At 43.3% G+C, this 25,901-nt stretch overlaps 1 protein-coding gene across 25 annotated transcripts in view; it reads left to right on the top strand.

Moving 5' to 3' along the window:
• Window positions 1–25,901, top strand: part of LOC111260931 (uncharacterized) — a 173,582-nt gene that overhangs the window by 136,401 nt on the left and 11,280 nt on the right. For 23 of the 25 annotated variants that reach the window (XR_002680646.2, XR_002680645.2, XM_022834072.2 and 20 more), the window contains 5 exons: window positions 1,837–1,944; window positions 21,504–21,593; window positions 22,884–23,030; window positions 23,626–23,819; window positions 24,221–24,484. Coding sequence is in view for 23 of the 25 variants with exons in the window: in XM_022834072.2 (XP_022689807.1) it covers window positions 1,837–1,944; window positions 21,504–21,593; window positions 22,884–23,030; window positions 23,626–23,819; window positions 24,221–24,484 (803 nt within the window). In the remaining 2 variants the exon portion in view is untranslated. Of the gene's footprint in view, window positions 1–1,836; window positions 1,945–20,734; window positions 21,153–21,503; window positions 21,594–22,883; window positions 23,031–23,625; window positions 23,820–24,220; window positions 24,485–25,901 lie in introns of those variants that run through there. The other 2 variants (XM_022834076.2, XM_022834074.2) reach the window with 2 other exon arrangements.

Here is a 25,901-nt window from a genome sequence, read left to right as displayed (position 1 = left end):
GGCACCGGCATTCCTCATGTGTAGCTTGTAGTTTTGGTCTTTGCTTGAACAGACGAAGATTACCAGCAGTGCCCGCTACCAAGACGTCCACTAAGGGTTTAATTCGTGTAGATACACGAAAAGTAATGTGCGGCATACGTATATACGTGTGCGGTACAATTTACCTCCTTTTCCAGCAAAACGGCTATCTTAGTGACGGGAAGTTACGTCTAAAGTACGATAATTAATACTGCTTGCTTTATTAGCGGCGTGAAAGCCAACAACCATAGCACTACGTCGCGTCGCAGAAGTAATTGGTAAAATTACGTTACAATACAACGTCCATACGTCCATGTGCGTCCAAGGAAGAATTCTACAGTACTCATCTACGTACCGTCTCATCGGCGTCTCGTGGTCATTATCATCATCATCACTACTCCGCCGTTCGGCTAAGGCGAGAGATGAGCAAAACGTAGAGTAGTGGGCGTCTTCGTGAGTAAAGCTGTTAGAAAAACATGAAATGCATTCAGGCAGACAAATATCGCATCAAAGCGCCGCTGTTACCCCCAACTTACGACGATGTTTTACGAACAATTGACTCATATAACGAATCTACAAACAGCATCCGACAGATCGAGTGTCAGGCGTACGCGCGGCAAAAAAATATCGTTTCATTGGGCGCCTTCACGCTGCGGGGGTGGGAAGCAAGCAAGCATCGCAGAGGTTCATTTTTCTCAGAGGGTCCGCTGATTCGGTAGATCCGGCTAATCGTTTGTGGCTTCTCTGCCAACACCAGCTTGATTTCTATTCCGCCTCGTTGTAGTGCCAATACGGTTCAGCAACTATGAACGGTGCCGGCCATATGTATTCAACACAGTCAAGAGGACTGATTGCCGATAACTATCAAGTGCTCGTATTGATAAGTACTTTAATTGCTTTTAGCGCGCAGCAGCTGGCACGCACTAAGCATTGCGGACGAGTCGGAGAGACATGGTGGACTAGTAGAAAAACTGCTACAGAGTTCGCTATTTCAATAAAGTATAGTCTCAATAGACCATAACCTCTAATCGTGATAGGCTAACGTCGAACGTCCTCACAGGAACGCTAGGCGAAAATGATACACAGACATTCAGAGGTACGTGCATGCTATATAAATTGCGTTCACCTTCATTTTCATTTATAATTTCACATTCATTTATAATTGTGTTCAGCTTGCACGATTTATATGACACACTTCGTGTGTTAAGCATTGATTGAAAAGTCGTAGGAAAATCCTCGAACCGTAAGCGAACGTCAGATCGAAAACAGTCGTACGTGTTGCCTGACTGACTCTTGTTTCCATGTTTGGCGTTGCGGCGACAAACGTTGGTTCACGCACTGATTTTCAATGAGCATCATTATGCCAAAATTTGCCCGCAAAATACGTCGCGCCCCAAAACATCGAACAGCGCTTTTGCAGTTGACGTATTTCCAATATCGCCTTCGCCTAAAATCTCTCTCTCCCTCTGAAACAATAACGTGAATAATAATAATAATAATACCGAAGTCAACATGTTGCGCGCGCGTTGTCTACGCCATGGCCCACACCGATTTCCGGTACCAACATGCACCACTCTCATTTCATTCGACGTGCGCGTTAAATGCGTAAATTCAACATGTGTTGATGTATTCAGATTACTTCATGCGGTTTGGAGTCCATGACCTCACGGTGATTGCACCAGCTCAACTCGGAACGTATGCGCATCGAATGTGAAGTAGGTGTGCTCAAGTTTCATCGAACACAGTTGATATACATTAGACCTCATCAGTGAACCGCTTCCTCGCATATATATTGAGTCCTTGTATTTTACGTTTCAGGTACGTTAACGGGGCTACAGCTTCTCGTGAAAAAGGATCTCACGTTTACTGAAAAACGCTCTGTGCAAAGAAATTGCGGTTGTGTGGAGATAACTCATCATTGCAAACGTAAGAATAAACATTTCATCTAAGTATCGAACTATGTCTTGGTCGAACCAATATTGAGTGCTCTATATTTCAACAATAGCGATTCGTCTAGAACGAAAATTTGGCCACCATTTTGGGTACGTCGTCAGCAGGAACGAACTGACCAGTGTTTGTAATAGCGCTCACTTTGATTATGAAGCCACATACGAGCTAGATAATCGTTGCAGTCTTCCTATCTGGTGACAACAGAGCTGTCTGCACGCTTGCACGCTGCATACGCATCTGCCGAATGAACCTTCGTCGTTCTTTTCATCAAATATGGCAGGTATGCTTCGCACCAATTTCATGATGAAGAAGCTTCGCTTCCCATCAGATCATATGTGCGGATGCTGCGGGTCGTCGGATTACAGTAATTGCGGTGTCACACGATTTTGTCCAAGCCAGAACAGAGCGGATGCATGAACTATCGGTAATTATGTATTGATTCACTCGAGACGGAAGCAAGCTGGCTTAGCAAGACCACATGTGACGATTGATGATTATAGTGTGGCACTGGCTATGATCGTGCCGTCCTGTCTCTGTGTCGTTTTGCCTGTTTTTGTCGCAGGTCAGCTGAGAGAAAAGCTTCGTCGACGACAAGCGTTGGCGAGCGGTCGGAAGCAGTAGTCCGCAGAGCTCGTACGATTTAAGAAAACCTTTTGGCTTCCGCAGAACAATCTGCCCCCGCAGATGACAAGAGGCCAGAACTACTACACGTACAATTGTCGAGACTGCCGCTTGTTACTTTATTAGTAACAACGGTCCTGGTCAGGAATGGGGGTGGGAGTCAAGAGCAGATGAGGGAATGAGGCTTGAACCTAAATCAAAACTATGAAGAACAACAGGTGCTCCATAAGATCCCTTGAATTGCCGTCGATAAAACGTCGACAGTCTGTGTAAGCGAAGGCTACGATACACACGGCGTACGGTTTGCTCGATGGTAGTATTAATAACAATAGTAGCTAAGTTCAAATTTATTATACGGGATACACACAAGCAGTCTATCGAGGTCCGGTCATTTGTTCGCATATGACTGGATGCCGAAAAGACTGACCACGATACAATGCCTCCTTTCAGGAGGGGGTGGTTTCCTGTGACGGAGACGTCCGGCGAGCTTGTTCAATTCCGATCAGCGGACCATGCTACCAAATAGTGACTGTGTCCTCCCAATCTACGAGCCCCTAAAACTGATGAATGAAGGCAAAATCGGCGAACGGAAAAAGGGATAGTCGCAGAACAGATTTATTCAATTCAAAACAGCCCCTCCCTCTATCCGACAAGGGTTCATTCACTTGTAATCAGCGATTCGTAGGAAATGGCGAAGGTGTATGTACATCGTCAGCTGAAGAAACGAAGATATAGAGTGCGCGAGCGGTAGACCCGATACAGCATTCGCATATCGCTAGTTGAGTATAGCTCATCCGTTGACATCCGAGATCCAGCTTTCCCGACCGGATCTGCGGACGAATTGAGATTTGACGCGAACCCACGGGTAACGCTGATCCAGCGAAGCGCAGGCAGAGCATTCAGTCGCTGCTTAAGGATCAAGTTCAACGTTACTTCAGCTTCTGCCGGGTTTAATGTTTTTGCTGTACGATGTCGATAATTATACGAAAAAGGGCATCATTAAGTATTCGACCAGAATCAGCCGTTAAATGCTCAATAAGGGCTGGGTTTTTTCTCGTTTGACATACAGGTCGTGGTGAGCTTAAATATAGTACCTAAAATATTGGGTAAGCTGAGCTGTCAAAATTTTGTCGTATTTGCCTTCGGTCTTCGAGCGGAACACGTCAAAGGGCGCCATCATCCTTTCACCATGTTACCTCTGATGCTGACAGGTACCATGGTGCCTCGGCTGTACTTTGGCTATTGCTTCGCCCGCCTTTGCCTTCCTCAGTGTGACTTCGGCTGTTGTGTACGATAATGCGTGTGGCGACGCCTGCTAAGGCTGCAAACGATCGATGAAAGCGACATCAGAATCATGGCTATGACTGGACGATTCTAACGGATATCCTGAATGAATTTCGAATTCGTAATACATATCGTACGCACACAGGCGTTGTTACTGGGTTCCGCGCACGGTGTCGCGCAGCAACGTATCGGCCATCGTCGGGTTTGATGTGATAGTGAGCCTACCGTTTTGCTCTGCTGTAACCATACTGCTGAGTCTATTGATAACACGATGTTTGTAACTGCAGCCTTGCATCTGCGGCAATCGCACGAGGTCGTCCTCATAACAAGTAAACGATCAGATCCGCTTTAATCGGCCTAGGTCTAACCGTTCTCAGGAAATGCCATATGCCGGTGGGCTAGATTCGCGCGATACTTTGCCATATGGACCCTTCGAGCTAGCATCAGAGTTGAGAACTTACGCATCTGATAATTCCTTAACTGGCCACTATATCTAGGATAAATAGCTAAGTTTGTATTAGTGCTCTTTGAGGAACTTCTTAGAAAGCGCCCACTTTGTGTACAACGCTGTTCGGGTGAAAGCCTCGCTGTTAATTTACTATAAAATGTAATATCTTGTATAATATCAACGTGGTTGAAATATTGTTCTGAGAGCAAACGGAAAATATCCAAAGGAGTGCTGCCTGTTGCCACAGTGCCATACTTGTCAATTTTTGTTACACAAGAACTCAATACGCTAGCTGCACAGTTTGTCTTATTTGTCGTCATCACTTCAAGTTCATTATTAACTACAGGCGAGCAATAACTACTGTATAACGTAGAAACAACAGAACTTATCGATTAGGATTCCTACATTATCAAGTAGGAAGTAATTGAAGTCAATTAGACGATGCAAAATGGAGATCCCCAAATGCAGGGCAAGGGAGCCTACACATTCGAGAATTGAGCCGCTATGCGTTTATAATTCGCCATTTTCATATGAGCCTCCCGTGTAAGATTTTATGTAGACGGTACTCATTCCGATTCTGAGAATGCGACATGTCATAGGACCTACGCTGGTGGTTAGCATATCACTGAGAATTCGACCTCTATCGTCAGCCTGGTCTCCAAGTAACGAAATTTCTAAGTAAAGGAAAATATTCCCAAAGAGCATAGAGCATCACTCTCAAGCATCGCTAAAAAGTGCACCCCAGAACAACGTGGGATAGAGCTTCTGCGAGCTGAGTCAGAATCAGAAATGGCGTCGATCAACATGAACTGCAGAGAAGTAGGGCTGTGTTGTACATGGCGTGCCAAATATTGTACCGTTCTTACAATACTATGTTAGAAGTTACTGATACTTAGCCGCTAAGGCTAGCGAGAATCATACTCTTGTTTCAATTGTCAGATACCAAGGAAAATGGCAACGAAATCCGTAGCCTAGATAGCCTTGTTTCTTTCTGTAGTGTTTCTGCAGACGAAACGTTGTCGCGTAGTAAAACGCTACTACCTGGATCAATGTGAGGTACTTGTAGAAAGTAATAGCTGGAAGGATATTAGAAGTAGCCGAACCTGTCGCCTGTAGTTAGGAACGTACCCGTATATGTAGAGTGTATGTGAACCCATGTCAGGCTGGCGTAGATCCCATGCTGAACGTATTTACGGAAGTGAAAATACAAAAAAAAAAAACTATAATTCATAGTGATTAGTGATTTAAGTGAGTGGTATTGAGGTAGGTTTATGCAGTATTATAAATCTGTTGTCCAGCCGGTTTGAAGTCAAGAAACGACTTGTCGGATCAGTCGAAGCTCGACACGCATTTTGTACAATAATTAGGTCAGAAAACGAGCAAAGTGCATAACTCCATAGATGCGGCACAGAGCAGATAGTTAAATATCTGTAGATACCTGAACGCTGGCTGTTTTTTTTTCTCAGGGAGTTAATGATGCACCCAGTGATGGAGTGTTCAATGAAGCAGTTCTTCCCAAGCTTTATGAGGCTAGATGACATTTAAAATTCACATCTGACAGAAATCGCCTGTCGTCGTGGAGTATTTAAATGGTCTTCTACTCTAACGAATTCTGCTATATCGTACGCGATTTTTCGACGTCTCATGGCAACCTGCGGTGATAGAACAAAATCACGTTTTATATAGATTCACACATATACAGTTGAGCGGTCTACGCCAGCGTGCACGTCTTCTCCGTCCGTATCTCTTTCCGCCGCTCCGAACAGCAGCTGACTACGTCTCATATATTGATGCTCCCCTTGGCCGCCGGACTGCAAGACGTTCCGCGACGATCTGTCTGGTTATCGACAAGTCAGTCATAGGCTGCCAAAGGTTGCGCCTCGCTCTTTCCTCTTGAATACATCCTAGTTCTACATGCTTACTAGACCGGCAGGGGGTTTCCTGCTGCTGATGGGGGTTCCCATAGGTTCCCATCGTTTCTCAGCCATCTGTTCTTCAGCGCCCCTCATGCGAACTAAGACGAAGCGAAGAAACATTGAAGACCCTATTCGAAATGGTTCCTACAGCACAGAGCGCGGTGAAGATGAAGTCGAAGGGATGACGGCAACGAATTAGCAACAGACGGCCAAGCGGCGCTAACGGTTAGCAAAGAAGACCTTCAGCAAAATCGAGGTCTCGTTTTCTGACTGCCAATATGTCTACTTATCTACATAAACAGAAATGATGGTTAAAGAGGACGGAGGTTAATTCGGCTATAGTACCCATAGAGATCGTAAACCAGTACTAATAATAAGCGGCAATCGTAGCGACTGCTCAGCACTCGTACTGGCGTTAACCTTCACTGTGCTAGATTTAAATGAACAGTTTGCTTGTCGAAGAGAAGAACATACTTAGTTTGTAACAGATAGTCCTGGTTGGTTCGACATCATTGTTAGGGGATCGGCCCCTGTATAGCGACTGGGAGTGACATCAGCGGTGGCAAATTGCCTTGCCCTCAGCTGCAATTGTCCTGCTGCAGCCGCATTAAGTCAAGAGTACGCGATTCGTTCATGACGATTTTCATACTTATTTTCGATGTGGAAATAAACAGCTATATGAGCTGCGTTACTGTTGTTATAAATTGCTGCTGATAATGTAACCGATTAAGTTAACCGTGCGGCAACAAGTTCGGCAGTGGTAGCCAAATTCGTCTTATTGACAACTGCTAACTGCAGAGACGGTATGGAACGCTGTGTCGCTAACATCTGCACGGTCGTATCAACATAACCAGAAGTTTACGAGAAGTCCTGTAAGGTAGCGTCATGACAGTTCGCGACAGCACCAGCGGTGGATCTGCTGCCCAAGCATACCGAAGGGTGGCTGCCGGCTAAAGGAGTTCCGAGGGATCTGGAAAAGGAGTATGGCACAAATACCCGATGGAAGCAGTAGATGTCAATAGAGAAAGAACGGGCGGTGAGGAAGACAAACAATGACAGTCATTTCCCGGCGCCTGTTTCTTTTGGCCAAAGACGCCAAGTCCTACTTTGGAATCGACTTGCTCTCAAAGCGCCCGCAACTAATACAGCGGTAACAACAACAACGCCAACTAGTTTAAAATAAACATAACGAGCGCTCTCCGCGCAGTCGGACACCGTAGCCGCGGTCATTTCATTCAAGAGCGCGGAGATTTAGCCTTCTATCGCTGTCGCTAACGCAGAGAGGTCGTTGGTTGTTTAATAGTCGAACGGTCTGTCTGACCGTCTGCCTGTTTAGCGAAAACGACGACCAGCATGACGAAGCATTGCTACTCTACGGGGTCGTAGCCCCTACTGATGCTGCAGGCCGGGATGAATGGTGAGGTGCGCGAATCTGTGCGCTTGCGTGTGAAAGAGCGTAAACAGCTTACCAAAAGCGTTTCGAACTCTGGCTATCTTTGAACCTTGTATCCCTGTGCGATACAAAGCGAAAGCAGGGGCGGATGTGCGACAGAGAAGTTTATAACATAATACACACACACACACACACAGACATATATATATATATGTATTAAAGAGATTGGCGTAGTCTTTTAGTTGGCTGAGAGAAACGAGCATTTTTCAGCCACTCGCTCTACACCAATGCAGCCAGTTGTATATTTATTCATATAGTTTAATTTTAATATTTGATCGCCGCCATTGCCACCACTGGCCTCAATGGAGTGGCCCTTATATGCCATCAACCCGCCGTCGCTGTCGTCATCGTCGTCGTCGTCGTGGTAATAGTAACTGAACGTTTTTCGTTTGTCCACACTCGCTCTACGATGAACGCTACTACTATTTTTATATATACTAATCTTCGGCGAGTGTCGGTTCAACAGTAGCCTCGCATTTTTGTCCATTTTGTAGGAGATATGGCGATGGCACAACGTTCTATTTTTACACCGAATATGTCCCTCCTCAAACATCTACATATAGCCACAGGAACACACTCAAACATCATCCATTCTACTTTTTCGCAGCCCTTCGCTCTTGGCTGTTCGCGCAGCCGCCCGTCCTCTACTTTTTATGCAAACCACATGCGGGATGTCATAAGGTAGCTTAGGACGCATAGGCGTTCATCACGTATTAACGCTAACTGAGAACAACCTCGAGAGGCTAACGTTGAGGAAGAGCGCAAGACGATGCCACAAATCGAGTAAATTTTTTAGGTGGCATAGAGTGCGGAATATCAGATCCTGAAATGATGGAAGGGCGAGAGTATGCTAGTAAGATGCCTTATATCTTCTTATTAAAATACTTTTTCTATGAGGTTTATTGCTTTCGTCTACTTTCGTTTGGAGATCTGTAGTTATTATACGCACACAAGAGCGCGAGAGAAATTTCGAATCTCCACCCGAGGGTCCTTTCGACAAATATCTCCATAGTCTTTTTTGTGCGCTCGGCAACTCAATTACAGTAACCAGCAACTTCCACTGGTAAACCTGCCGCAGGCCCGTTGTCTGTCGGGCACACGACGACTCGTGCATCTGGAAATTCTGATCTAAGATCTTCCTCTAGCAGCTCAGCAGCCTCTAGCATCATACGTAAGTTGGAAAATGATGGGTATCTGGCAGCCGATCGAGGGACGAACCCCACTAAAGCAAATTTGTGCGATGAACTGAACTAAACAGAAGCGAGGGATCATAGAAGTATGCTGCCACACAAAACGTAGTTTATCGCCCTTCTCAGCCAGCTGCGCCTGTTTCCGGAAGAAACAGGCAAGCTACTAATCTTCTCTGTTCCGCTTCGGCACAATATATTTCAGCTGCTTTTCGGTTAAATCGCTCTCACTACCTAACAGCGGTGGGGCTTTGTGTTCGTCTCTGGATTGGCGATCAGACACGAGGCGAGAGCCACGCGAGAAGCTTCGTCCAGCAAGGCCTGCGAAATGGAACCTGTCAGGCCTGCGGGTGTATTCAATAGCGCGTCCTAACAGTGAACGCGTGTTCCAGATCTTTGGCAATGGAACTTTGCTCAAAGGGATGCAGCATATATAGTACGTCTCGTTCTATTGGCCTATCTTCTTATCTGTGAACTCCCTACTCCACCGTACCATGCATCAGGTCAACGATTTTCGTTGTAGGATCTCTGGGGTTGGATAGCGCGTGGTCACTTCCGTCCGCGAACGAGTTCACTACTACCGCGTTTATCTGACGTCTTTCCGACAACTCGAACAGCTGAAAGTTCCTGTATCAACCAACAGTTGAGTTTAGTCCTTTGTCGTGTTAGAATATCTTCAGCTCTGTGTGCTCGAAAATGTTGATATGATCTTAGTACACCCATAAGCGGCAGCACAACTAGCAGCTGTTCGTTGTATAGCGGTTACTTCAGGATTCGTGGCTGACTAGCTTTCAGGTTATGTTGCTTAGCTCAGCTTCTATGGCGTTCATCTGGCTAGTTCATTGTAGCCGGTCATCCAGATGGCAAGTCTCCTAGAGGACTGCTGATGCCAGTTGATGTTTGTGCTGGGCTAGTAGCGGCATGGCCTCAAAAAGTCCATGGCCGTCTGTATGGAGATCCGCACGGGGTTGCAGTCGACTCATAGTCGAATTGGCCGAGCCAGCTGGCAGACCGGGTCGGCTTGAGCATGAGAAGTGGGTAGCAAGCAATACAGGGCTGACGACCAACATCAACCACCAGCCCTCTAGGCCACCAGACGAGGCCATATGGAGCAGGCGGATATAAAGGTCGCCAGGAAAATCTTCTCGGTCGAGTCCGCTCCTGTTGCCGACCCCTTCTTATTCCCAGATGTCACATAAGGCTTCTTTGTGATCAAAAGTTTATATGTGAATCACAACCTTTACGCTGTCTGCACGCGGCTGCTTTCAGTTTCGTCTCAAGACAGACCTGAAAAATCTTTCTTGGCCAGATACTCAGCTATGACACAGCATGACATGCAGTTTTTTTCATACAATTGAAAAAAGCCTTTCAACTGGCTTTTCAATTATCATCACAAGCATGTCGAGTAGCTTCTTGAGCATATCCGTTATTTGCCAACCTATAAAAGATATTCTAAAATGGAAGACGTTATCTCCTTATTTTGAAGTAATTTTACATATTGGTTGTTTCATAGATGGAGTTCCGTTTGTTTGAGTCACAGCACTTGGTGGCATAAACTAGCTATATATATTAGTTCAGACTCGCACAGACATCAGCTACTTCCAGAGCTATTGAGTTAAATATGGGATCTCTGCATATTAGCGGAAGAGAAGTTGGTCTATGTAAAGTTGAGTTTCCAGAGGGAACGTATCGGTAGCAAATAGGTTGGTTGTATGATTGATGGTTAAGTTATCGAGAGGCACGTATTAAAAAAACATGCTGCGCTTAAAGTTAATGCTATGCGGGATGGGCGTGCCTGCGGTCTTCTTGCTCAGAATGTCAGGGATCAAAGTTGAATGTCAGGGGTTTCAGGGTCGCGCTCAATAGGGTGCGCGACGTAACGGCAAAAAAAAATACGCGCACCGTTTAAAAAACGACCTCTACGAGCTAGATGCGAAATTTTGATCTCATAGGTGTCATGGTTTAACATCTGATACAGAAATTTGCTAAAGCGAAAGTAATTAACAAAGTGCTCTACATAGGAGCTTTTCTGCTTTTCTTTCAGTGCCGTTTTTCTCATACAAAAATATCTTAAAATTTTCATTGCGAATGTCTAATGCGACCAAAAATCCGTTATATTCCCCCAGAGATTTTATACCCTAGATAGAAACGTGGATGTTATTTGTCGTAGCTTATGCGGTTACCTACAAGCCAGGAATACAAGGAACTGAAAGTATTAATAGCTTAGTATTACTTAATAAATTAATAGTACTAGTAGTTCATTCAACGAAGTTCGATAGTAAACAACAAAATAAACCTGCCATCCAAGTGCTCGCACTTTTTACGTTTTTATCGTTATGCCGTCGATCCTACCTACAATGTCGCATCTTTAATAAATACCCTAGGTGCATGTCGGATAGTAATCTGTCACCACGGAAAATCCGTCCGCAGTTTTTCATACCACAGTCCCGTAGCTAAATCATACCGCCGTTCCCTTTGTTGCCCGTTAAACTGGATATGAGTAAAGCAGTGTACACTGCACGATGGGGGCTGACGCGGTGAGAGTGTGCCCTTTTTGATTGGCTCGCGAACGTTTTAAGGGCACAAAAGAGGTTCTCAAATTTGTAACGAGTGTCAGCCTTAAAACGAGAAGCTGAAGAAGCATCTATGGGCATCTTCGTATAAAGTGAGTATGAGGTATTTTTGCCGTCAATGTGAGGTATCAATGTCGACGACAGCAAGCTAGGAATCAGCGGCATAAATCAATTATAGGTTTACCTAAGAGAGATCACTCCGATCAAGGTAGAATCGGCATTGAATGCTGTATTGCCTTGGTCTGGCACTGATATTATTTTCGTTGTACTACTTGAGCTCTCCAACCTGTTGCTCACCCGTTATATATTACGTCACCCGTTATATATAACTGCATCCGACTGTTGACTCTGATATCAGTGACTAGCATATCCATTAGTTCAGACACTGGGGAAGCATCTTTACAGCTTGTAAGCTATGAGATCGTTTTCCGCCTGGAATAAATCGACTTTTTCGTAAGTCGCTCTTGTATATTCAGTTGTAGAAATTAGATGAATCAATAAAACCTGGAGAGATGTTACCACCCGTATGCATTGAGCAGATGTGATTTATCACACATTGACAGTGACGTCCTAACTCTGTGCTACTTGTCTGATAGTTTCAGAAAGACAACTGATAGCCATTCTTATGCGGACGTAATGATTTAAATTTGTTGTTAAATCAAAGAAGAAAGGTTTACAGAGTGGTTAAATTCTGCTACCAGAGCCATTTCAGCAACAGAGGATATTATTGTTCTCCAATAGAGTTGCACCTGTGAATTCACTAATGCCCAATACGACCCGTTAAATCAACCCATTTCTAAAATATCAGAGATATCTAAAGAAATCTATGTGAATTCGATCGCCTTATTTAATGGTTATCCATCACCTTAAAAACGTTCCCTTACGTCTTTTACAAATCTCCAATTTAATATTCTCAGTTTTCTTCGAACGTGCAAAATAAATCGATCAGACATTAATGACTGTTTGTCATGTGGAAGTCTACTACCAATGATCTGGTTGTCTACTAGCACAGAGTGCTGTAAATATCCAGTTTAATATTTTGATAAGCACGATAACGCTTGAGAAACTTTCGTTGTCTTTTTCAACTCTGAGGGATCTGCGCCGCAGGGTTCGACGGTCCGATGTTTTCTGGTTGATTCGAAATTCAAGAACTGCACCTTGTCATAGAAAACGTCTCAAATAGATAAAGATGAGGGAAAATGAAGGTCGGCGATTCAAACGGAACGGATAGGGAAACGGCAGCAGCCAAGGAGGTAATGACGGTCCTCTCGATGTTCGCCGTCGCCAGTAAAGCCATCGTTTCACTGCTTTCCTTCATGTTCGTCATCATTATAGCTCGACAGAATGGTCGTCAGTCATTGAACCACTCACCGGCCCAGCTCCAACTCCAGATCTTCTCCAACTACTATCTGGTGGCATGCATGCATTCGGTTTTCGTGGCTGTTATAGTGCCCCCTGTTTCCACACAATCGCTGTTCACCACCAGCACCCACCTTACCATTGCGGCCAATTACCGCCATACGCCAGCTACATCATCTTACAATTCTACGACTTTCATATAGACGTCACCATTTACTGGTGTGCCAGTATTGTGCTTAGTTTCGCCGCGCCGCTCTAAAAACTGCTAGTTATATGGACTGAAACCAGCTAGAAAGCTACGGATGAAGCTACCACTGATCGAGAGCAGGTGCGTCGAGGCCACCATTGAAGCAAGCCTCAAGCCAACAGCCGCAGCGATAGAAACTACGATATAAGATCTGTTGATGCCAGGTGACAGCCGGCTGATACCTTATTACTGGCCTGACTTGGCCTATGGTTGTCACAACGATCTACAATCACCTCTGTTACTAGCATAGGTTCTACTTCTGTTATACGCTATCCTATCGTTGTTACTACTTCGGGTAGTAGAGCACTGCTGGTTGCCGTCCTATGGTAGGCGATACTTGATGAGGTACAGGTTGGTTGGGGGGTGCGTAACAGGAACCTGTTTAGTTCCATGCCGCCATGATGGCCTGAAAACTGTGTAAAGTGCTGTTTTACAGAAAATCGGCTCTACTTTTTAAGATTTATTTGATTTCGCCTCATTGCAACCTGTGGTCCGTATTGAAGTCTTTTTCGTGCAGAATGCGTGCGAAACTCTTTGCATCCAGCCACCCGTCGATAAGTCAATTGACGTCAGGCGACGTCGACGGGAATTGCTAGAGGGTTTTTCGGTTCTAGGATAGAAGTTGCTAGTACGGGCTCCATTAACAAAGTGAAAGAGGGAGTACGATATGATTACGCTGTAGAACGTAGTGCTGAAGAGACAGCAAAGGTTAGACTATGGGTGAATTCGCGTGAGACATCAACGTCTCAGTGTTTGAAGAGACTCATTTATCAACAGTCAAACATTAAGCTGTAGGTTACACTGTATGGATGCCTGCACCTGTAATAAGTTCAACAGACCATGGCTTATTGAATACCTATCTGCACAAGAAAATCTGTGATTTATACGAGCGTGACGGTAGCGAGCAAAAAACAAGCCTGCAATCTGGGACGTTATAAGCTAGACGAAGACCTGGACGTGCATGGTAGAGAGATCTCATTATTGATAAATTGCCATGACAGCTTTCACAGGTATTAAAATGCATCCTAACCTAAATATCATGACTCAGTGAAAAGAAGTTACACTTATTCTGTATAGCAATGTACCTGTTCTGCATGAACGTTTGATATTTGTACGTTTAGATTATGCTTGTTTAATTAGGACCGTGCACAATTTAAAATACGCATCAAGGTTTTACTGTGCAGCTTAACTTACAAAGTGTCTGGCATAAATTAGGAGATATTTCGACGGACGGTTTGAAAACGTTCATTATTGCCAATCGGAAAATATTTTTGGCGCCAAACTACGACCGAAACAAGAAGGTCATACAAGAATCGCTCGAATGATTTACCGGGAGCGCAATTGTAAGGTATTATGCCATCAAAGACAAGCAGAAGGTCTCAGAGGACAAGAAATGGTTTCTTGTCTCAAGCAGGAAAAGCCAGGCTGTGCTCGACCAGTCCACCTAAGGCGCAGCCCAGGTTCAAGTCTACTATATCACTATGTGTGTCATGAGCGAAAAAACAAGTCTCACGTTGTAAACCATATGGGCAGCACTTAAGTTGTCTGTGTGCCGCTTATGTTCCAAAGTGAAGCAACTGGCAATTCCCATGAATCTAGGTATCTGTCTGAAATGTTTCTATTTCAGCCAAGTAGTCTTGTTTTTATATCAGCGTATATTTTGCCCAAAACAAACTATGCATACAAATACAATACAGACAAATCATCTGGAAATAACTTTAGCTCTCTCCTACAAGTCTGCACGACAATATGTCATATACGGTATAAGTATGTGTTACATGTCTGTAGTGTGCATGATGCCTAAACAAATGCTCTGTCATTAAATCTATTTATTTGGCCTTTCCAAGTCTGCGTTAAGATACGTATTTCTTCTCATTCCTACAGTCACCATTACAAATGTACGCTGGACGACGGACTTCTAGCACTTCACGGGAACAAATAGATCTACAGGCAACTGATGAAATTAGCTTAGAAAGAACGTTCACTTTTCAAAATGAAGGCGCTCTTAAAGCACCTTCCTTCGATGCTAATTTAAGCTATAATCGCGTCTGTATGGCTATTACTATCAGTCGATATAGCGATGAAGATCAGCGACTGTTAAACCGCACCAGCTAAGCAAGGAACGGGTTTTTTCATTTAGCAAAAGCAAATAACGCCTTGTACGTAAGGGGGGTGTGTCTGCAACCTTATCGAGTAGCTTCATTAAAGCTCATCCAACTTCAAAGAATTAGGTTTACCTTTCTCCAACGCTATGTCTACTTGTAAAAAAAAAGACAGCTACCGTATACCAATATCTTTTCTTCTTGTTGATGTAACAATGTTTTTTTTGCGCCAGGTTCTTCTTTCTACATCCAAGTCCCGTTTGGCTGATCCGAACAGAGATGCGACGGCTATTCGCCAGTTTTCGGAGCGCTAACTGTATCGTATCTGACGCATTAACTGCACCTTGCCTATCTTGTGGTCATTGAGCGATGCCGGTCAGAACATTCTGAGTACACTGACAGTCCTGAACGTAGTGTGTTACACCATCGCCGGTGGAGTGCCATACCATTAGTACCACTCCTTAAATACCACACCGAATGAATAGTACCACAAAGAAGAACGGTGGCGAAAGCAGTAAGCACTACATGTTCGCTGCGAACAACGATCCAGCGACGCTATTTGAGCATAAGAACGCATTAACTTTACATACTACTTGTATTTTTGCGTATTGGCAATGGTAGAATATGTCCGAACTTGCCGCCTCTTTAAAAGCTGAAAATGATTGTAAAGGAAGCAGAGAAAACACGGAGACATTATGCAGACGACGTCAACATTCGGCCTGCTTATGCACCTAATATGTATAGTACTTACGGTCTTAGCGTGCCGACAGTGATGGCGCCTTCTAACGATCCTAATATTCCCGGGCAGTCCGGGAAATGGGTAGGCCACAAATAGTGCAGGCGATAATTTAACTCTATATGCATTCCATATGTACGTACAACAATAATTATAATAACATTAATAATATTATGATTATTATTATTAATGACACGGAGTTTCAGCACGGACAGATGAAAAATCTTCTTCATTTTCTGCATTGTTTTATCCATATCCGTTGTACTATGCTGCCGAATGTGCGGCTTGTAGCAATCGTACTTATTACAGAAATAGATAACCGGCTCTTACGAAATCTATCAGAGAGAGGGCTTCTGCAGACCATATTATTAGTGAGATCAATCTAGCAAGCGAGCTGGTAACGCTGGTGTTGTTTCTTCTTCGATTGATTTATTTTATGCGCTAGAATGGAAAACTAGATTTGCTAGAAGCCTGGCCTTTCAAGCGCGCTTGTCTGTAACTCAAGCAAAGACAGACTGTCTGGCTGAGAAAAAGTCGGCCAGACAAACAAAAAAAAAAAAAGATGCGGCAGCCAGATGTTAATTCGGACTGAAATGAATGGGCACAGAAAGCAAAAAGCCAAAATGTCAAGGAAAATCCGAGATTTGACAAAGTTAATTTCTGAACCACGTACTTGTTTTGATTGATTGTTGAGTTTCGCTTTTAAGTGAACCGCCGGCAATACTGGCAGTGGCCAAAACCAATGCAACCGTATAAAATGCGACGGGTCTTTCTCGTTAGAAAAAGTTAGATGCAAATGAAAGCACAGAAGTGATAAAACTAGTAACGAGGCCATGATCTTTTAAGTAGTTGAGTAGCTTAAACAGAATTGTGGATAAATCCGCAAATGTTATTGAGAATCTCTTGAAAAATTCAAATGGGAGACCATGACGACCACGACGATAGCAGCGTCACGTGCGCGTGCTGCACTAAGGAACGAAGCAGCAGCTGTCCTGTCCGTATGGACAAGGGTAAATGGGTTAAGATTAACTTTGTTTAGGACTCTAACAGTGAATACATGCGCTACGCTCTATTTATTCAAGTGGCGTAATGGATATCATGCCGCACGTTGCTTTTGGCCCCATTTTTAGGACATTTGGAAAATCCCTTGAAGTAGTTTTGTAAACTGAACAAAACTCGTATAACCCATATGATGCGAGATGTTTTAAACAACTCGATATAGCCTCTCCAGCACTATCGACCTCTACTCCTGATATGTTGACCATTACTCAAAGGGTTAACAGCAAAATTTGATTGATTAGAGTAGCACGAATGCCCTAACGAAAGTTGTTAGAAGCTGATATTGTTGCAGACGCATCTGTATTGGTAACTTTACCTTTTTCAAATGGGTGACAACTGACACTAGCCGAAATATTTACATAAACTATAAACAAGTATTAGTGTCGGCACAAGGTAATACAAGAGTGTAGAATAATTGACGGACGCCCATATAGTGAAGTTGTAGTACATCACATTCATCAAGCAACAATGCATATATGTCTAATCGAGAAGATATCGTTCGGACATCGTTCAGGGCTATTTATATGTCAGAAATCTGAGATAACCCTTGCTGGTCGTCTAAACCGTTGTTTGTCTTCGACAAGCTCCTTAATTTAGTTGCCACTTAGTTGCTATGGGGGACCTAGCAACGACGGATCTACACGCTTGGCAATGTTCCCAGCCGGCAGACTCTGCGGTGGCCACTTTTCCTGTTTCTGTGGTAAATGTTTAGGTTAGTAATCATTGTAATATTCAACAAATCACAAGCCCTAATCATACAAAAGCGGATGATATTAGATGATCGTGCGTTCTAGACGCTGTTTACTAGCAAAAGCATAATTTTTATAGGGGTAGATCTAGGCAAACTTTTCAGAAGCAAAGCTACGATACGCCTCGTACTGCTTTCTAGCTAATGAATACATATAACGCACAATTTAGAACGATATGACTGCTTCCTTTCTGAAATAAAATGTTGTGCTTTGTTACATCTGTAAGACCTACCAGTAATGTAGATTTGACAACAATATTTGTTGACGAAGGAAAGAATCGCCTGCTGATATTACCGAGCAGGATCGGCATGTGGCAATCAAAATGTTAAACATATGGAAATTATGTGACTTACTGATGCTGTCGTTAGTACGCGACAGGTTTCACAGGGCTTCGTGTTTACCTAATGGCGCGGCGTATCCAAGCACGTTTCCTTCGATTTTATTTCGATCTGTAAACGATTGTTAACAAATAAAATGAATCGCAGCGCAACGGACGTAGTAAAGTGGAGAATTATATCAAGCTGGTTTATGCCCTTAAAGCTAGAATGTGTATATATATGTTGCGGATGTGCGCGGATTAGTTTTAGCCCATTTGACTCAAAGATAACGTCCGGGACAGGGGTTCGAGCACTCGATGTATAGAGTCGAATTATAGCTAGTAAGTAAAGAGTTCTTCAGATTGTCACAAACTGTGCCTGTGGCTTATGTGCTTATGGCTTATAATGGTTTACATAGTTTTCGAGTTGTACTTTAAAGGTTAAATATTAATAAGTAGCTAAAACCATCGAGTAGCGAACGTGAAAGTTTATTAAAGTTGATCTGCAATCAGTGGTATATTAAAAATTTCTGCTTCTAACCTTCGTTCGTACGATCATTCGTTTTAAATTCGAATCTTGTGGAAATTGTTACGAACTGCATTACTTTGCTATTATTACTTAGCTGCTACTGTAATCGTCGATTTCTTAACCTTTTTCTAGCTCACGCTGTCCATAAAATAAGAGTATATTATTTTGTTTAGTCTTTAAAGCAGAGCATGGCTAAATCATACTCGCCAGTTAAGGGCAGTCCGGGTCGAGTTGGCATTGTTTACAAGAGTGACCGTTTGATCGCGAAAAAAGAACAAAGATTCACAGTTCATTCATCTTATACTTCGGTCTATAATCAAGTGCCGTGTGAGTACTACGGCAACACGTTGATCCTTTTCAAGCAGACAAAAACAAAGTGGGCAAGATCCGAGTCAGCCAGAACGACCCACGACCGTGCGACCCGTAGTAATTTCAAGGCTAGCGCCTCACCCAGTTTGTGTTCATTGAGAGGAGCTATAGAGAGAAACATACACACAACATGTTTGTATATTCAAACTCCACAAGCGGTCACAGTGAAAAAAAATCAAGCAGCTGCAACCCACATGCGAGCCTTTGAGGCGCAAGTCCTTGCTCTCTGTCTGCTTTTTGTGCTTACATCTCTCTATAATTTACTCGGTTGTAACTTGGCTAGAGCGATCCGAGGGGCACAGGACGTCTGCGGACAAGCCTAGAGATCCTTCGAGCAAAAATGGTGAGCCACACAGCAGCAGGAGCACCAGCCTTACCCAATGGCAAATGTGAACATCGGGCAATCACGAGAGAGTATTTCACCCTGGTGACGACGATGACGATCGTAATGGTGGTGGCGTTCTCTAGCTATTTTTTTGAACCATTGTTTTTTGTGCATTACATACGGCTCTGTTTAATGTTATAGTGTTTGCAATTTTCAAGTAAAGCTGATTTACACATGAATCGCGTGAACTTTAAATGCTCTCGTTCTTCGCGGGCCATATTGGACCGTGTCATGCTCAATGCATGCTTGCGTTCGTTAAGTAAGTCCAAAAACTTATTTTTGGTTTCACAAAGGCATTTCCAGTCTGATTATATCTCTGTAGTTTCCGCTGCAGGACACCGCTGTTGTGTGGCGACTTCTTTAGCCAGTTGGTTAATAAATAAGATCTATGACTATCGATTTGCTAAGGATCAGTTTCTATAAATGTGGATGCTCACCCAAAAGCTGACTAAGTCATCTTCCAGCGACTATTTTTCGGTCCTCCACCGGTTAGATCACCGGAACGCAACAGGTTTTAGCTTGCAACAATAGCTTTTGTTGTTGTAAATTCTCCTCCTCTCCTCTGCTTCTCTTTACTAGGCTGCGTAGTAGCCGGGGGTGAAATCAGAAGGTGAGATTTGCACGGAACCGGAGAGGTTGCCCGCTTCGATGATATGGTCCGTGGCTTTAGAGTTTTGCGACGAGGAGCGGCTCCTCTTCCCTGGGGACGTCTCTCGTAAATCGTGCCTAGTGTAAGGGAAACCGCCTTAGAGACGGTGTGGCTTAAGCCCGAGGTTCACTTAGTAAGAATGTTTAAATCGCTGTTCTTGACCAGTGTTAAGAGATTTGACATGACACACCTATGTAAAACAATCGAACGAAGATAAAAGCTCAGTGCTTACGCGTGTTTGTACCTATGTGCTGAAAGTGGCAAAGGGTTTTAAAAGTAGCAAATTCGAAAACGACGTTATCTAAGATTATTTAAAGAAAAGTCGATGTTGTTCTCTTTAATTAACAATGTCCGATCCTTGCGGATATCAGTTTTCGCGCTAAAGTGATGTGAAATTTACACTTGGAAATCGAAACTCAAACAATACAGTCTAATAGATCTGATATATGGCCATTGTATTTAAATACAGTAACAGTCAAACAACGATGGATGGGCTCGTATCGCTCGAATCTTGTTCTAGTTTGTTTTCCTGAGAACTTTTTTTGGGAGACACTGAACAGTATAAAAGTATATAAACTCTAATGGAATTATCAGCAGATATTGGGCCGGTTTGTTCGGCGCAGCTGTTTCGCTAAAGGGTAAATGAATCTCTTGATATTCTTGCGGCGATTTGAATTGACTGAATGCTATTCGCGCCATAAAAACGATTAATTAATTAAAAAGGGGGTTTCAAGTCGACCAAGTAAAAAGCCCATTAAGATATATGTTAATCAATTTATTTATTAATTTTAGCTATTTGGGCAGTGACGAGATTTCCAATGATCTGTATTGGACATAAACATGTATTTTGTGTCAATATTTTTATTTGTAGCAGACCTCTTGCCCTTTTGGAGGGAAATTTAAAACCAGTTCCATTTGAAAGGTTTTCAGTAGTAATGCAGTGAATGCAACAAAGACATGATGATTCGGTCAGTCTCTCGCTCGAATGTCGATCGCTCCAACGAACAATGCGCTAACGATATTCTGTCTATTGTCCTTTTATTTATGTTGTAATCATTTTAACAATTTGATTTATATATGTATATTTGTAAGTGGATTGTTTGGACTCGAATTTTGTGTATGACCATATTGATAAAGAACGTCTGTAGCTTAATGATTTTTCAAAATGAGTCTTCATCGACATAGCCGGCTACAAGAGCAAAGTAAGAATTATGCTTACGAATCAGTATATGTAGACATTGTAGGTAGTATTGATAGTTTTTACTGTTAGTTCACTATTAATATTATAACATTTAACTAAAGTGGCATATATATATATATATATAGAAGGCAAAGGCTTTCGAGACTGGAAATAATAGAACGAGTTAAACATAGAAGTAAGCAGCAGATGCTTTCACATGATTGATTGATTGATATAAAATTACCGGCTGTAAATAGATGGCCTCGAGCTAAATGTGGTCCATACTCACGAGGGTATATATTTTTTTGCATTGATTTAAAAGTAATGTAATCACACTACTTGTATATACTTTTAACATATATTTGTTTTTCAGAAACAAAACGAAAGAAGTTTCACCCATTTCGAGCGGTTCGTAAAATCTTTCGCTGGGGCTCAAAAGTGAAACGTGTCAAATGTTCTGAAGGTCAGTGTCTATGAGAATGAATTTCGGCATTTTATCGGCACTAGGTAACATATCGTTAAAGTAAAAACGTTTCATTATTTGATCATTTTCAAGTCGTTGCGTTCGTTATATATTGTTTTTTAAGTACCTTTGCCAATAGGCCACTCACTCCCCGCTTGACAAACCTTGGAAATTTATATTTGCGTTCGTGAATACAACATGTCTATGTGTTCCAGATAACCCCGATACACTCACACCCGGTCACTGTATGTAATCGTTTGAATGTCCCCTTCATTCGCCCTGTTTCTATACTGACAAACTACATTCAAAGACGAACTCTCCGTAATTCTTAATCACCCCCGTATTCGAAGCGATCATCGCCACCGTGGTCTCTGGGGTTGTAGAATCGGAAGGTCGTACGACGTTAGCTGACTCCGTCGCAGCTGCCCCTAGCGTAGATGTTTCAGACACTTCGGCAGCTTGAAAACAACCTTGAGGGGGTAGGATTACCGCTGGCGTAATCCGGAGTCTGGTTCGAGTCACCGCTGCTATTACTACCTGTGCCGTTTTTAACCGCCTTATCATATCACATAGAGCTAAGTCACAGATTTGAAAAGGGTTTCGTCAGTCGTTTATCCTAGCTTTCCGTGCTTTTCTATGAGGAAACAACGCAACGAGATACAGCGAGAGACAGATGAAAGTACGGACTTGTTCTAGACAGGAGTATATGGTTTTCTACGAGAATGCAGATTCGCTTTGCTCCAGAGAGATTCGGTAGGCCTCCGTACGCGACCAGTCTTTCCTGTATCAGAGATTTAGCTGGTTGTACGTCGGCAACATGTACACAGTCGTATCACATGCTAATAGATCGTGAGGCTACCGAGCAGAATGGTTCCCTTAATCAGCTCTCACGATTTGGCCAGATGTGTTTAGGTAAGATGCGCTGTTAGTTGGACTGTTGATCTTTCGAACGATTCATCCACCACGACTTCGGCCAAATCCATTTAAGTCTAGCCATCGCTTACTACTGTGACGGTTCTCGAAGACATACACGAACGTCATCAGTATATTATTTTTCATTGTTTTGTGTTGCATGAGTCACTATTACGTCATGTTTGTCCTACGAAAACGCTGCGGAACATCAAATAATATGCGTTATGATTGACAGCTTCTCAATATAAGTTTCAGAGTACACAATGCGTACGCTGAAAAAGTATATATACATATGTATATCATTTTCTTTTACCGAGTGACTGCGCATGAACTAATTTTCTATTACATGTCCCATCTGGTGTGGTCATCATTCTTCAGGTGTTTCGTCAGAAGGCGGTGGGATAGTCACGTCAAAGAAATCTCTTAGCGTAGGAGAGCTTCGCCAGGCAGCGTTAGGTGACCCACTTGACCCAAACATGGATCTTGACGATCATTCAATTGACATCAATGACCCGACTGGTCTCGGTAGGCTTCTATCAATAGAATTCAAAATTTTCCCGCGTCTTCTTGTGCTCTCAGCTTGCAAGTACCTAACGGTTGAAACCATTTTGGAAAGGGCTAAAAACGTTGTTATTGAACTGCTCTAAAAGGTATTCTGTTAATATTCTAAATTCGATCGAATCGTTCATTTTGTTAATATTATTCAATTTTATGCATTGCTTAGACTAGATCGTCATCTCTATTCTTCTCTGCAATGGAATCTGCAAGATGTCACAAAAAAATTTCTTCTTGCTTGAGATTAGCCCGTAGGTCTGAATATATGGTTTTGAAAGCCTCAATCAGCCGGTTTATGGTACAGTGATTTCAGTTGTACTAATGAAGGAGCACTCAGTCAAGTCGATGAATATGCTAGCTTGATCGGCATCAAATTGGCTGATAGATAATTTAATATAATAACACATTGACCATCCATACCGCTTCATTATCACGGACAGTTTCGCCTCCTTTGGTGTTCAGATTTCAATCAGGTCCGGTCAGTATAAGCTTGTTTTTTAAAGACAACATCATCAACTCCTGCTTCAATGAATAATAAATAGAATCACTTCGGCCTTATGCTCAGCTGTAGGCAGCGGCGCAGGATGTGGAGTGGCAGCCGGAGCTGGACCAGGCGCAGGACTATACTCAATGGCAGGACTGTCATTATCACACGATTCGGTATTCAGTCCGGACACGTCGACCCCTGCAGAGATGGGGCAAATCATCCATCCGGTGCCTGTAATGACTGGCATTAGCATCACCAACAGCCTCTTCAAGGTAAACCAGCCTAGTTAGTCGCACCTCTAAACAACAACAACAACAACAACCCAGTAAAGGAGAATATCAGATAGTTCAAATTAACTTAATTCCTCAAGTAACGTCGACATTTAAATACCTGTACAAATATCTTCAGCTATACACGCTGATGATATAGACGGTAGAGAAAGATAAAGCATCGAAATTAAAGTGGAAACGATAGCGTAGGTGTTTTTAAAGGTAATTTCTATTTTTTTTTCGTTCAGTAGGAGTTCGAGCACAAATTGGCAATTACGTTTCCCCACAATTAAACCAAACTCGAAACCAAAAAGCGAAATAACTTTTTTTATGATTCCCGAGCTCATTGCAGTACAGTAACCGCTACGTATTTGTCTAAATGCTTTTATTTTTAATTTTAACAGAACGAGTTGTTCAATCGCGTTAGAGCTAGACAAGCTGGCGAGGAAGACAGCGACGAGGAAGAAGATGAGGACCCGGGTCTCCCCCGGAGTCCTTGTTCTCACACACCGCCCAATGCGGGCGAGCATGCCTCTGAAGGTGGCCTGTTACTGCCTTGCGGCGGGGTAATTGGATCCGACGGACGCGTCCCTGGAACTCTTGGGACACACGCAGGACAGCACCCTCTCACAGGCAGCATCGCCAGCATCTTGCAGCACTCCTCACCCGTCAGTGTCCCACCCTATGCGATGTTTATTTATATTGCCAAAATAATTATCCATCTGCTGCTGTTAATGGCTAGTGTTTCGTACGAAAACGATATGATTAGAGTTCGTTATCAAATATCGTTACATTCATGTCTCGCTTTTGCTCGAATTTACATCGTCTGCTTTCAAGACAGCCCATATTATGGCGTCAATGTATACGGAACCATGATAAGATATTGATAATATCACATGCCATAAATGTTGGGAGCGTTTAAAGCAATAACTTTACTTAATAATAACGATATTGAACGTATCGGCTGAATAAGTGGATAATAATCGATGTCAATCCAATTCGCAAATGAATGGCTTTTTCTAATGAAGCATACTTATGGGGTAGCGCTGCTCATCTTTCACTGTCAGCCAGTGGCGTGAAGGTATCAAAATATTTCTTTACTCATATACGAACTAGCTTTTCTGTAGGAATACTCCTTCGTTCGATTCTGTGGAAAAACGTTCACGCTCGTCGTCTCGCAAGGCCATCATGTGTGCTATGTGTGTGCCCTCCCATCATTTCCTGGGAAGTTTAAGCCTACTCACTTGGCAAGGACAAACAGAAGTCTTCTTCCATTCCCTTGAACAAACGGCACTCAGCTTGATGCATCAGATCTCGTAGCCTTAGAGGCAGTTAAACCATTGTAGAACCTGCGTTCTCTAAAAACCAACGCGCTAAATACGTATACCGAAAAATATATAAAAAGAAAAATTGCAACCTAACCATGGACACTCCTATTTCTTCATTGCGTGGCTCCTGGCAACAGCGAACAATTTATGGGGTCGGCTTGCCGCTGCCGCCACTGCTCCGCCCGCCATATTGGGTGTGTCGTGTTCTACAAAGTCTTGCGGTCCTCGGGCGCTCGGCGAGATCTGTTACACCCGTAGCAGCAGATGGAGCAGCAGGAGGGTTTGCTTACGCGTAATTAGCCTACCTAACACCGTCTGTATTCGCTAATGTTGGCAGGTTCTTCGTCTTTTCCTTCGTTCCAAACTCCCGTTGCGGGCTGAACTCAATGAGCCTACGCGGCCGAAATAGTCTTTGCTCATTAGGCCGTTCCTTCTAGGCCAAATGGCGTGGAAGAAAGATGAAAGAGAGGGTGAGATAGAAGGGAGAAAGCATTCGCCTATTGCGTCCGTAACTTGGGCCGATAGCTTTCTGTTTCCTGTTTTATCGATGATGCATACATATGGCATGTTGTTGTGTAAATGTTACGTTCTCTGGCGTAGTTCTTGACAGGGGTCTACTTACGTTGTCAGTGTCAGAAAAAGACTGTTACGACAGCGGTGGTTAAATATTTTAGGCTGCTTGGCAGCCCCTATGGGACAGACACTCGATGGAGCCTATGAAGGGACAACCGAAACATCAGAACGATCCGCCGCTGTG

Source organism: Varroa jacobsoni, unplaced genomic scaffold, assembly GCF_002532875.2.
Source record: "Varroa jacobsoni isolate VJ856 unplaced genomic scaffold, vjacob_1.0 scaffold_494, whole genome shotgun sequence".
Taxonomy (NCBI): domain Eukaryota; kingdom Metazoa; phylum Arthropoda; class Arachnida; order Mesostigmata; family Varroidae; genus Varroa; species Varroa jacobsoni.
The sequence above is the reverse complement of the archived record's forward strand: the minus strand, read 5'-3'. Positions and strand labels throughout refer to the sequence as shown.